General features: G+C 42.3%; 1 protein-coding gene across 1 annotated transcript in view; it reads left to right on the forward strand.

Annotated features, from left to right (window-relative positions):
- Positions 1–12,907, forward strand: part of SLC27A2 (solute carrier family 27 member 2) — a 45,003-nt gene extending 32,096 nt beyond the window's left edge. The window contains exons 6-10 of the mRNA XM_047738731.1: positions 2,216–2,306; positions 4,875–5,073; positions 6,892–6,989; positions 11,269–11,399; positions 12,444–12,907. Of these exons, the coding sequence (XP_047594687.1) occupies positions 2,216–2,306; positions 4,875–5,073; positions 6,892–6,989; positions 11,269–11,399; positions 12,444–12,620 (696 nt within the window). The 3' untranslated portion in view covers positions 12,621–12,907. The remainder of the gene's footprint in view (positions 1–2,215; positions 2,307–4,874; positions 5,074–6,891; positions 6,990–11,268; positions 11,400–12,443) is intronic.
- Positions 12,908–14,808: the final 1,901 nt, after the last annotated feature.

Raw genomic sequence — 14,808 nt, forward strand, 5'->3', positions numbered from 1 at the left:
CAACCACATCTGTGCGACACAGGTCCTGCCACCGTCCTCCACGCCTGTGCCATCTGGCTCAGTGGCCACTAACTATATGTGGCCATTTCTATTTAAATGATGTAAATGACATTTTTAATTCAGTGCTTCCCTCTCACCAGCCACGTTTCACATGCTGAGTAGCCACATGTGTTTCATGGCTACTGTGTTGGGCAATTCAGATGTAGAGCATTTCCATCATAGCTGAAAATTCTACAGGGCAGAGCTGCTACAGGGCTGAGAATCCATTTCTTACTCCCCACTGCAACCATATCTGATAAGGTCAGTCTTCTCTAGATAGCTTCAGTTCAACCCACAGCAGCCCAAACCTCGGGTACCCAGGTTAAATGCAACTCAGAACAAGAAAGGGTAGGAGGCAGAGTTGATTGAGACATGGTACAAGACGTCCATGTTATTACTACTGACCCTCAAAAAGACAAGTGTCAGGGAAACTCATTTTAAACCAGACCTGAGGACCTTAGAAGTTGGTGCCATATATTACTTAGTTCTTGGCTTCTCATCCGTTGATTGCCATGTTTTATTATCAATTTTTCGGCTTTAAACAAGAAGGTATTTTTTTATAAGATTTTTTATGTATTTATTTGACAGAGAGAGATCACGAGCAGGCGGGGGGGGGGGGTACGCAGGCTCCCCGCTGAGCAGGGAGCCTGATGTGGGACTCTATCCCAGGACCCTGAGATCATGACCTGAGCGGAAGGCAGAGGCTTTAACCCACTGAGCCACCCAGGCATCCCGGTATTTTTTTAATTGGGAAAAAAAAAAGTGGGAGGAGGGAGAAGATGCCCCTGCAACTGATGTGGAAAAAAACATTAGTTACCAGCACCAAATTTTTTACACCCTTGCAAATAAACAAGATCTAACATTGGCAGACTATGAATGCTACTTTCTTTGTAATGGTTATCTGCTACTATTGAGGCATAGGACTGGTTAACTTATCATATAAACTTAAATCTGAAGCAGACACAGTGTTCCTGGATAATAATTACTTCTAAATACTGTCAGATTTAGTAGAGGAAATAAGAGTAGAGAATATTAGTAGAGAAAATCATATGTTTATTTCTCTTACTGAACTACATAAATTTAAATTCTTATGTCTTTGAAATGTATATGTGAAAATGATAGAGTTTTAATCATTTGATAGCCACACACATGAAATAATTATAGCACTGAGCCTTAACTATATTGGAAAATATGTGGAAACGTGAAACATCTAACAGTGGCATACAGGTTTTTAAAACCCCCTTGTGATATGTCTACCAAAACACATGTGAGAGAGTGTTCACAACATCATCATCTGTAAAAGTCTAAAACTGGAAACAGTCCAAATGCCAATTAACAGGAAGATAGATCAATTGTGGTGTATTCATACAAGGAAAATCCCGTGGCAATAAAAAATAAACCATTGGAGGGGGCACCTGGGTGGCTCAGTGGTTAAGCCTCTGCCTTCAGCTCAGGTCATGATCTCAGGGTCCTGGGATTGAGTCCCACATTGGGCTCTCTGCTCTACAGGGAGCCTGCTTCCTCCTCTCTCTCTCTCTGCTTGCCTCTCTGCCCACTTGTGATCTCTGTCAAATAAATAAAATCTTTTAAATAAATAAATAAATAAACCATTGGGGAAAAAAAAACAGCGTGGCTAGATGAGTAACAGACATTATACAGAATAAAAGCAGGAACAAGGGCACATACTTTATCTCCTTACCTCATTTATTTGAAGTGTAAGATAATTGATGGTGATATGTTAGAAAGTGGACATGAAAGAGGAGACTTTGACAGTATATGGAAGTGTTTTATTTCTTGGTCTGTGTGGTAGTGACATGGATGTGTCCATATGTAATTTTACCAAACTGGGTGTTTAAGATTTATGTACTTTTTGTACTTAATGTATGCCATGCCACAATAAAAGGGGAAAGATGTGAAGAAATTTATATTTAAAATGACATATTTGGGGGCTCCTAGTTGGCTCAGTCAGTTAAGCATATGCCTTCAGCTCAGGTCATGATCCCAGAGTCCTGGAATGGAGCCCCGTGTCCAGCTTCCTGCTCAGCAGGGGTCTGCTTCTCCCTCTGCCTCCACCCCTCCCCATGCTTGTGTGCACGCTCTCTCGCTCTCTCTCAAATAAATAAAATCTTTAAAAGTAAATAAAATAAAATAAAATTATGTATTTTAATTTTTCTAGAAAGTCATAACTTACGATCTGATTAAATATGATGTGGAGAAAGATGAGCCTATGAGAGATGGAAATGGATATTGCATCAGAGTTCCCAAAGGTACCGGAGAGTTCTGTTCAGTTAACCTGGGGCTTTTTTTACCATTATCAAGTGACTATGAAGAACTAACATACAGGGTGCCTGGGTGGTTCAGTGGGATAAGCCTCTTCCTGTGGCTCAGGTCATAATCTCAGGATCCTGGGATTGAGCCCTGCATCAGGCTCTTAAAAAAAAAAGTTAAAAAAAAGAACTAACATACGATTGCTAAAATGAATATGTGGTAAAAAAAAAAAAATTTTTTTTAGGGTGGGGGAATAAAAGAGACTTATTTAATACCCTCAGAAATAATTAATTCCAGGAATTCCAAAAGGTATTAATTTACCACTACATGTAGCATAGTTATACTTTGAAACCTAGCTTAACAACATCCTGTCTGTGAGGTATTTTGTGGAAAGGGATATGGAATGATGGTTGCAAAATCTAGTTCACTTTAGTGGGTCTTCCTTCACTTTCAAGCTTAAAATACTGTGCATTTGTCTAATGATGTGTGTAAATCATTATTCGGTAAAATACTAACATGTTTAGAATTACAAATGTGTGGCCACATAGAATTCTGTACTTTGTGTGTACAGTGTCTATACATGTGTATATGATGTGTATGGATATACATGTACATGGGCATGGAAAGAGACCCTTCCTACAGCCAGCATGTTGCCAATGGATTGTATGGCAACAGTTGTTTTGTTTGTTTGATTGGTTTTCTTGGTTTCTTTTTTGTTCTCTTGCATTCACCACTTCTTATCATTGTGTTATTTTGCTCCAAAGCTAGGCATTTTTTCACATTTCTATCAAGGAATGAAAAAAGCAAAGTTGCTAATTGAAAATTCTCAAGACCTCTATCACTCTTACTCTAGGTTTACCCGGCATGTACCAAAACCCATTTTTTTTAAAGATTTTTATTTATTTATTTATTTGACAGAGAGAGAGATAGCCAGAGAGGGAACTCAAGCAGAGGGAGTGGGAGACAGAGAAACAGGCTTCCCACCAAGCAGGGAGCCCAATGCGGGGTTCAATCCCAGGACTCTGGGATCATGGCCTGAGCCAAAGGCAGTTGCTTAACCAACTGAGCCACGCAGGCGCCTCAGAACCCCCTATTAAAGCCAGGTTTCACATACTTCAATATAAATGGCAGAGGGGAACCTGGGTGGCTCAGTTGGTTAACCAACTCAGGTCATGATCCTGAAGTCCCAGGATCAAGTTCTTCCTCGGGCTCCCTGCTCTTCAGGGAGTCTGCTTCTCCCTCTGACTCTCCCTGCCTCATGCTCTCTCTCTCCCTCCCTCCCCCCACCCTCTCTCGCAAACAAATAAATGAATAAAATCTTTAAAAATATATAAATATATAGATATATAAATATATATATATTTAATATAAATATATTAAATATAAAAATATATAAATATATAAATATATATAAATATATAAATATATAAATATTTTATATATTTAAAAATATATAAAATATATAAATATATAAAAGGATAGGTTTTTAAAAGCATTTTCTTAGCTTGGTGTTACTTAGATTTTATTATTTTAAGTCTATGGCCATACCACCCTGAACACACCCGATCTCATCTGATCTCGGAAGCTAAGCAGATTTGGGCCTGGTTAGTACTTGGAAGGAAGATTTTATTATTTTAAGCCATGCATTAGCTTCTTTAAAATAAAATGTGATCAAAACCCAATTACAAGAGTTTGAAAAGGCACAGGAAAACCAATGAGTTTCAATTTCATTACAAATTTTAAAATCTGGGAGTAGTCTGAAAAAAATATATGCTAATTTCAGCCCGGGGTTAATTTGATAACTGGGGCAATGTCCATTGGCAGGACTTAGAATTATACACATGAGGGATAGGCATATCTTCTATAAAATGGGATAAGAATTATTTGAACACGTCACTTTTGGAAGAATTTTAAGATCACTTGAGGAACAGATATATACGGAGTTTCAAGATATAGAATTTAGAAAATCTGTGCATTTGGTCAATCAAAACAGATTGAAAGAAAATTTTATAAGCTTATGTCTTGGAAATACTATAAAACTAAGACAGAATGATAGGGATGTTTCACTTGGGAGTTGTCTTAGATTGTGGAAAATGAAAGGTTGAGGTAAAGGAGAAAATATCTTCCATTTGCAAGTTCAAAAACTGATTCCAAATACTGTATGCAAATTATTAAAATGATAAGCATCTGAATGTTACCACTGTACATGGAAAATGAGATCAATGTTGTGCCAGCTTTGTAAATGATTTCTAATAAAAGTAACCGAAAATGCAACCTGAACATCGCACTACATTTTTCTGAGAGTATTTTAATTACAAATAAAGTCTTTAATTTTTTCATTGTGGAAGACAGGCTTAATGCCAGGCCCTATAACATTAAAAAATGGCATTTGAAAATAAAATTAAATAAATAAAATTACATTTAAAAGTGGTACTTTCAGCAGGTTTAAGGGCCACACGTGAAGATGTCCTTTTCTGAGTATATGGCAACAGTTTCCAGAGAATGTTACTAATAAAATTTGCCTACTGCTAGCAGATAAAATAACAGTTTACTCTCTTCTGTCCTAGGTGAGGTTGGACTCCTCGTTTGCAGAATCACACAACTTACACCCTTTTCTGGCTATGCTGGAGGAAATACTCAGACAGAGAAGAAAAAACTGAGAGACGTCTTTAAGAAAGGAGATCTCTATTTCAATAGTGGAGATCTCTTAATGATTGACCATGACAATTTCATCTACTTCCATGACCGAGTTGGAGATACTTTCCGGTTGGTTTCTCTGAATTATTGATCCAAAAAACTAACACATGTACAATTTGGCTGCCTCCTAAATTGGAACTGCATTCTACTTTGGCTCTGATGCTCCCTTTCCTTCTATCTCACGGTGCGTCAGTTCACCCTTCTGTATTCCCAGAAAATAAGCAACAAAAAACAGACGGTGTCACTCTGCAATGCACAGTTAACTTGCTTGAGCAACACCAGATGAGAAGAAGGCAGAAAACTTGAGCCCGACTTTTGAAGCCCAATAGTCCATCCAATTCCTCTCCTTTATCCTCCATTATTACCAGACACTCGTAGGACAGCCAGGAATTTTCACACTGTTTCCAGTCATGGGGCCTTTCTTCAGGTAAAACCAAAGGTAAACTCATGTGGAGCTGATGGGCTGAAGAGGAGGTAGAGTGTTCTGAGGCCCACCTGTTTCCCTCCCTCCCTCCCTCGCTCGCTCCAGCCTCACTCGGGTTTCCCACAGAAACCCGAGTCAGCACCAAGAAGTTTGGAGGTCATTACAAGAAGACCATGAAACTAATTCCCAACCACAGCATGGGCCCCCAGCCTCATGACACTTGGGTTTAATCAGCTTGCTTCCTGTTTAAGGTCCTTGAGGCCAGGCCCTATGTCTGCTGGTTCACCCCCCAGAACCTAGCCCGGAGCTTAACACACATGAATGAATGAATGAATGAATGAATGAATGAATGAATGAGGAAGGGATGGAAGGTGTCTGGCTACAGTAGGAAGAGCAAGAACAGGAATGAGGAGAACCAAGCACCTAAGCTCACCTCTCCTCCTGACCGGCAGGTAACCTTTCTCAAGCGCGATTCCTTCACCCATGAAATAAGGACCTACCAGGTGCGGTGGCGCGCGCCTGTAGTCCCAGCTACTCAGGAGGCTGAGGCAGGAGGATCGCTTGAGCCCAGAAGTTCTGGGCTGTAGCGCGCTATGCCGATCGGGTGTCCGCACTAAGGTCGGCATCAGTATGGTGACCTCCCAGGAGCGGGGGACCACCGGGTTGCCTAAGGAGGGGGGAACCGGCCCAGGTGGGATACAGAGCAGGTCAAAACTCCCAGCTGATCAGTAGTAGGATCGCCCCTGTGAATAGCTACTGCACTCCAGCCTGGGCAACAGAGCGAGACCCCGTCTCTTAAAGAAGAAAAAGAAAGAGATAAGGACCTCAGTGATCCTTCCATTTCTAGTATTCCATGAGTCAGGATCCATACCATGATTTTATGCCACCTTCATGTTACTAAAAATATACTTCTGGGAGATCTAAAGAATTTTTCAATGTAAGACAAATTTTAATTCTTTATTAAGAGGACAAGTAGCCCCAGGTTGGGCACTAACATTATAACCTCCCTGCAAATAAAGTATATCTCCTATTCAAAGCTTTCCCTTTGCCATGAGACCCTGAAATACAAGGACGAAATTCCATTAAATTGAATTAAATAGCAACCAAAGTCAGCAAGAAAAGTGAGAGACGTAACACAACAAAAAGTCATTGAGACTTATTTTTATTTCCTGGGCCTTTCTCAGGCCAAACCTGTATTTCAACACTAGAACAACACCATTCTTTGTGTCATGTTTCATGTGGTGAGGTTGGAATTTCACATTTTATTATTTAGTTCTACGCCTTTGTCTTTTGTTTCTCAAGCAAGGTGCCTTCCCATGACTGAGTCAGGGGCATCTGGGGGAAGAGAGTGGAAAACAGGTGCTGACGCCCTCCAGAGGTCTCAGGGCGACACCACCTGCCCTGTCCTGGCAACCTGGCCAGGGACCATCAATAACCTCTGCTAACCTTGCCTTTTCTTCCAGCTGGAAAGGGGAAAACGTGGCCACCACTGAAGTTGCTGATATAGTAGGACTGGTCGATTTCATCCAAGAAGTAAATGTTTATGGAGTGTCTGTGCCAGGTATGCACAATATAAGTCTAAACCTTATGCCTAAACCCATACAGTAACGGAACATTGTTTTAACCCCAGAGCAAAGTTTGTTATCACTTTTGCCTGTCAGCTGGAGAGTCGAACAACTCTTTTAGCCACCTGGAAGTAAGGGGCTGACGTCTGGTTTATGGTCCATTGTAAATCAGCCAAGTCAGTACATCTGAACCTGGCCTCCTTCTGTGGTTCAGCTCCCCGGCTGTCCTTGGGCTCTCGGGCAAGCCAGATCTCTCCAAGATGCATGGTCCCGCACTGCATTTGGCACCCCTCAGGCTTGATGGCAGGGAAATGGTACCTTGGCCTCTGAACCGGGAATCAGAAATAAAAACAAGTAGAATTGCTAGGAGAAAAAAACTGAAAAGGAGCTGACTTTGTCCAGACTTCTTTTAAAACAGGTCCTTGACTTCAGCCCACCCCATGAGTTTCAGAATCATCACACAGAGTGGGGTCACCAAGCCTTCATGTGCGGGTCTGTTTTTGCCAGCAGAGTGGGGAGTGCTGAGTTCTGACTTTGGGAACTTGGCTGCAGTACCTGCTGGCTGTTTGACTTTGGGCAAATCACTAAAATTTGGGGTAATACCAGCCCTGCAGTTGAGATTGTCAAGAGAACGCATTCATTTCAACTACATAAATACTAAATACCTGTTTACCAGATATATCCAGGAGTGTGGTCATGGGAAGAAATCATTTTCATTATAGATGACAGAGGATTAAAACCTGCAAATCACTGTCCAAATATAAGGTGCTAGGGATGTTATTAATATTCCCCCAGAACTCAATATTTGGGATTCTCACCTATTTTCCAAATGGAAGTCCAAAAGTCTCTCTTTCCTGAGCTGTGATGGTTTCCCATGACTTTGGGCTGTCTTTAATTTTTTTAAGAATATTTGAGACTTTCTCTTGCCTGTTCCTCTCCAACGGCAGTGCCACGAAGGGTTGTGCAGCTGCATCCCAGGTCACAGAGCATGAGGGGTACAGAACACTCCTCCAATGTTGGAACGTGGTCTGAATTCACACAAGGATGCATGTCCTTGTTGTCCACGATCACGGCATGCTGGGCCCTCACAGACTCCACCTGAAATGTTGCATGCACTTCCGAATGCTGGATTTAGCTAACCACACAAAAGAATGTGTATGAGAAGGTGAGAGAATCTGGGAAATGGAATGGAAGGATCGAATCCAATGCTCTTCAGGGCGGGGTCACTCAGGAGCTTGCTCACAGTGCGATTTCTCAGGCCGACCCCAAACCTACTTACTGAATCAGAATCTCTGGGGTGGGGCCTGGGCAGCTGTGTTTTAACAAACCCTCCAGTGATTCTTAAAAACAATGAAGTCTGATTTGGAGGTGAGGAAAACGTTCTAGAACTAGATAAGGGTAATGGTTGCACAACGTTGTGAATGTACAAAATATTGCTGAATTGTACACTTTAAAATAGCTAAGATGAATTTTACGTTATGTGTGTGTGACCATAATTTTTTTTTTTAAATTCTAAATTCTGAGAAGCACTGAAGCCTTGTCTGGCCGATCATTAGGATCATCTGAGAAACTTTTGTTTCAAGTTTTTATCTAAGTTCTAGTTAGTTAACGTACAGTGTAGTATTAGTCTCAGCTGTACTGTATAGTGATTCAACCTGGGAGATTTTTTAAAGCCCAGATCTAATAGATCAGAACCTCTAGGGTTTGGGACTAAGACTCTTCACGCCTTCTTTTAATCCCCAAGTGACTCTAACAACTAGTAAGATCTGGGAATCACCCATCTAGAACAAAAAGAAGAGGAGGTTAATGGTTTTCAAATGATTTTAAGGCAGTCAGGTAGAACAAGGAGCAGGTATGCAACACCAGGGAACAAACTTTCACTTGAGATGTCTCCTATAACCAGAGGCCAACAACAGAAAAATCCTGTCTCCTAAGGCAGGGAATGTCCCAGTGACTGGGACGTGTGAAGAAGCTGGATGTCCATGTGAGGTCCTGGGAGGATTCTGCAGCATTGAAAGCTTCGAGATGAGCTGAGACGTGTCTCTTAGCTTTCAGAGTCTGTGATTCTCGATATCTTGCCTATGGCTGGCTGGTCTACCAGGCACACAGCCAACTTCATTCCAGCCTAGAAACATAGCAAGACTATCTAGAATAAGCCAGTATACCAGAGTGATTCTCAGTAGCAGAGAGCTCAGCAGGACCTTCACACATCTCAGCTTTCAACCAGGAAGGTACTCCAAAGTTTGGGTCTGGTTGACATTTATTAGGTGTCACACCAGAACTTCCCAGCTACTCTCCAGAACTTTTTGTTCTCTATAGACCTTTCTGCAATGATGAAAATGTTCTGTGTCTACACTGTCCAATATGGTGGACAATAATCATGGCTGCTGAACACTTCAAATGTGGCTAGTACCACTGAGGAATTGAATTTTTTATTTTATTTTATTATAATTAATTTTAAGAGCCAAATGTAACCAGTGGCTGCCACACTGCACAATGCAACTCTATAGAGACTCTGGCCAGAACAGCTGTAAACTGGAACCTTCTTCCTTCTGGAGCTGAACCGGCCCCAAACCAAGCCCTGAGAGCCCGGGCAGAGACCGGAGACCCAATAGGACTATTCATGTCTCATCCGGGCATTGCCTCTGTCAGCAAGAGGCAAGGAGCCAGTCAGCGCTGAAGATTTCTGTTGCATCAGACTCTGCCTTGATTCTAAAAGAAGTGTACCAGAGACATTTGAGAGTCCTGAGATGGGTGCTCTGGAGAGAGCTCCCAGGGTAGGGACCCCTAGAGAAAGAGTGTCCAGTGCCCTTCCTCCCTCCTTCAGCTAAGAGGCAAATTGTATAGGTGTGCACCTTCTTTCTTTTAATGTTTCCTCTTCTTCCTACCTTCTTTAGAGCCACAGGTAAACACACAATCACCATGGGAGAGGTTTCGAAAGCTGGGGCCCAGGTGACGAAGGACGGGCTCCTTCCCCTCTCTGATTACAGCTAAGTAGTTCAGGGAAGTGGACCTAGACTCCCGCTGGGTCTGCTGGGTCAGGTAGAAGATGTATTAAGACCTAATTACCACTATCGTCACAAGAAAACAGTTGAGTAATTGTTCTAAACTCCTCTCCACTTACGTTGCTGCCTGACAGGGAGGAAAGAGCTGCTGGATCTCCGTGGAGACACGGCCTCTAAGGGAGTAAAGCTTATCAACCAGAGGGCCCACAGCAGCTCACCCTTGTGCCTCCCATCACCCTTCTGACCCACAGCTTCTCTGAAATGCAGAGAGGCAGAGCTATTAAGAATCTTGATTAGGGGTGCCTGGGTGGCTCAGTGGGTTAAAGCCTCTGCCTTCGGCTCAGGTCATGATCCCAGGGTTCTGGGATCGAACCCCACATCGGGCTCTCTGCTTGGCAGATAACCTGCTTCCCTCGCTCTCTCTGCCTGCCTTTCTGCCTACTTGTGATCTCTGTCTGATAAATAAATAAAATCTTTTAAAAAAAAAAGAATCTTGATTAAATAAATAAGTCTCAAGGGTGGTGTTTGTTCCCTGAAACACAACAGACCTGACGCTGCACCCTGAGCCCAGTGGTTTATGACGGGGAACAAAGGACTTTTCACCAGAGTCCAAAAACCAAAATTCCCTGAGCCAATGGTGGGACTTGTCTCCCTCTCAGGTGTTTTCATGGAGGCCACTAAGAAACATGACCACTTGTCTCAATCCAGTGTCTCACTCTGCCTATTATTTGCTGTGTGAACGTGAACAAATTCCTTAATATCTTTAAGCCTCAGGTTTTTCATCTGTAAAATGCAGATAGTATTTCTACCTCTTCATAAGGCTGTTGTGAGGGTTAAATGGGGTAGTCCATAAAACACACTTAGTATAGGGTCTGGCGTATGATAAAGATTTAATTGGGACACCAGGGCGGCGCAGTCTGTTGAGTGCCCTACTCTTGGTCTCAGCTCCGGTCACGATCTCACCGTCTTGAGATCTAGCCCTGCATTGGGCTCAAGCTCAATGAGGAGTCTGCTAAAGTTTCTCTCTCCCTCTCCCTTCGCCCCTCCCCTCTCTCCCTCTCTAAAATGAATAAATAAACCTTTAAAAAGAAGATTTTAATTGGCATTTAGCTCTTGTTGTTGTATTCACTTTAGAATGACTTCAACATATATCTGAAATAAAAATTCCAACTATCCAAAAGAAACCCATGTTCTCAGTCCCCACTTCTTTGAACTAGGAAAGCATCATAAATAGCACAACACATCTAATGTTTTCTCATTTGATTTCTAGGTCATGAGGGTCGAATTGGCATGGCCGCAATCAAAATGAAGGAAAACTGTGAATTCGATGGAAAGAAAATATTTAACCATGTTGCCGACTACCTGCCCACATATGCAAGGCCCCGGTTTCTAAGAATACAGGTGAGACCTCTCGCTGTGGAGTTCAGTTATCCTCTCTCTCAGAGACAGTTGTCTCTGAGAGAACAACTCCCTTCTACCATGGCAACCCTATTAACCAAATTTTCACCACCCCTAACCTGGAAGCTCAACAAGGAAGCAGAAATATCAGAAAATAGAACTAGCAGAAGCCAAATTCTGATCCCTTTCTCACTAAAAAGACAGACCAGTTCACTCAGCAGCAGCATTAGCAGATAACTCACAAAGTCTGTGTTTGATGAGGCATGACAGGCACTTGAAACAGAAACGCTCCGACCCTCCTATTTGTTGTTTCCAGTTCTAAAGAATGGAAAAATCCACTGTAGTTCTACATCTTTCTAAGGTGTGAAATTTAATTGGGCATCATTAGCCAGTTGGAACTATCAAAGGCTTAACTATCACCACAAGAGGGTTGTTGTTTGTTTTGGTTTTTTTTTTTTTTGCTTTCTCAAACCTTAACCCGTTGGTTAGCTTAACACTCTCACTTTTGGACTATGAGCTCTATGATTCTGTAGCTGGAGACCTGAGAAAAGAAATATTAGATTACCTGCTATTGCAGAAGTTATAGGGTTATTTCTATTGATGTTCATAAAGCACTGACATTTGCTTTATGACGAGAATGGCTGAGAGACGTGAACATTGAAATACCCTCAGGTCCGCCATCACCTATCAACTGAAGAAAGAAAAAGCCATCTGTGTGAAGATGATTCCCTAGCCCCGCCCCTCCATAAATTAGGATATTCTAGTAACACCTGAAGCTCAATAAGCAGTTCTACTCTGCCTTTCACCATCCACAGCCCCTCATGCCCCACAGGTGATTTAAAAGCCTCAGGGGAATGAAAAACTACCTCCACAAAGCCCCCCACAACCACCTTGTGGAGCTTCTGTAAACCCGAGGTATTGATAGGTGGAACTGCCCTTCACAGCTTCCACCTGAACCAGCCCTCCTGTCCCACCTCTGCCCCTTGGCCTGAACCCTCATCTCTTTACAAAACATTCCACCAATGTGGACTGTTTGCTGTTTTTCAGGACACCATTGAGATCACTGGAACTTTTAAACACCGCAAAGTGACCCTCGTGGAGGAGGGTTTTAACCCGGCAGTCATCAAAGATGCCTTGTATTTCTTGGATGACAAAGCAGAAACGTATGTGCCGATGACTGAGGACATTTACGATGCCATCAGTAATAAAGTTCTGAAACTCTGAATATTCCTGAGAGGCTAACTCACATTTCCAGAAAGAAACTGAATGAACCCAGTACAGCCATTTGGTGTAATCCAACCTTAATTTGATTGAAGATTGCGAGATGCAATTTTTTTATGCATTCCAAAAAGGGAGGCTTTTTAAAAATTACACCTGAACCTTGACATGTGAAAATATTTAGAGATAAGTATTTTTTCAATTTGCACCTACCATTCGTATTTGCAGAGCAAGCTTGTTAGAGGGTGCATTATTTTCTAAAATATATAATAAAATAGATGAATGCCAACCGATGTGATGACATTGTCTCTTTTTTTTTTTTTAAAGATTTTATTTATTTATTTGACAGAGAGATCACAAGTAGATGGAGAGGCAGAGAGAGAGAGAGAGGGAAGCAGGCTCCCTGCTGAGCAGAGAGCCCGATGCGGGACTCGATCCCAGGACCCTGAGATCATGACCCGAGCCGAAGGCAGCGGCTTAACCCACTGAGCCACCCAGGCGCCCAACATTGTCTCTTTCTTGACTTTTAAGTGCAAAAACCCTGAGCCTAACAGCGTCATTGGCAACTTTTCTTACATGTCCTAATTCATCATAATAATAATGGCATTGTAGGTTAAAAAAAAGTAAAGACAAAAAAATTAAAAATGGCAAGAAGCTGAAAGGTGAGGGGGCTGGGTCACTAATGAGCAGTCCAGTGGAAATCCAGCTCCAGTGTGAGGCCAACTCTCCCCTCCTCAGAGCATCTGGGCCACTGTCTACAAACTGCATTCTTCAGCAGGTGAGAAGACCACCTTGACTCCTTAAAGGAGCCTAAGCCAACAGTATCAGAATTCTATACATGGAAGGTGTTAGTAGACATTTCTTAACTACATCAAGGATTGTACACTCACATGTCTTCAGGATTCACATTAGTAATGGGGATGAGATAAACAGGTCGCAAATGTGGCAAACTTGAGGGCAGCCACTACTGGGCTTCAGTTGGCTGATGATTATCCTGTGGGGATACAGCTCAAGCACTTCTAAGATCTGATTATTCAGAAAACAGAAACCCAGCTATTTGTGAATCCTCCAGTGTTTTAAATGTGAAGGCTCAGATTCTATAAGCCTTCCATGGACCTGAACAAAATGTTATGTGTGGGCCAGATAAGTCCCAGATCTCCAGTTAGTACTCCCCACCAAGTCCCACATGCTCCTCAAACCTGAGACGATTTCGCTCCACAGCCAGTCTCCTGCCAAGCAGCTTGTTTAAGGACCTAGGCCCCCTAGGCATGATGCGGGAGGGTTGGGAAACTTAGAGGAGGCCTTGCAGACAGGCTCTTTCTCCTTACACTTAGCCAGCTCCCTTCTTGAGGAGAAGTCTTTAACCTCAGGCTGTGTCAGTTGTACAGTCTTAGGAGCAGGTCCCTGGTAGTGGCAATCAAGACAACATATTCTTTACTGGAGCTTATCCTAGGAAACAGGAACTTCATGGTAACTAAGTCCCTGTCCAAAAAGTGTAATCCAGGTTCACCCCAGTCTCCCTAAAAGAAGTGGAATTTCCTTCTCTAGAGGACATCTTCAGATGACCAGGAGCTGGCAAGGACCCCCAATACTCCCCCAATTTAATCCTCATAAGGCCCCAGGAAAACATATTCTGGGATCCTCCATGATAGATGACAAGAGGGGTCACCACCCCCACCCCCAACACAGTTCTAGAAATATTGATTAAACTCTCTCCATTTTTTTAAGTGACTAAGAAGACTCGTGACCAGAATCCTTGCCCCTACTTATTATGCCCAATGATGAGTAGTTCCTGAGCACTTAATATGCCTAAAGGACCTGAGGATGGCCCCAGGAAAACCCCAGATACCCCTGTGTATTTGTGAATTTTGCCAATAATTTAAAACATTGTTGCTTGTGGGTCAGCACTTAAGAATTTTTGCAAAATTCTAAATAATCTCTGCCTTTGCTGTACTGATCTCCTAGGGACAACAAACACAAATGATGGGAGAGAACATGACTTTTGTTCTTGGAAATATCACATTGTGCAATTATGTGACTTCTGATCTTGTTAAAGTAATTCTGGTTGTAAGCAGAGGTTATATTAAAGCACGTGTTCTCAGATGAGAGCTCAGTACTTACACTAGTATCCAGAACATTCATTTGTCTGTAACCAGAGCCTACTGGGGCCCGACCACCTTTTTTTTTTTTTTTA

This window comes from Lutra lutra, chromosome 7 (genome assembly GCF_902655055.1).
Source record: "Lutra lutra chromosome 7, mLutLut1.2, whole genome shotgun sequence".
Lineage (NCBI taxonomy): Eukaryota > Metazoa > Chordata > Mammalia > Carnivora > Mustelidae > Lutra > Lutra lutra.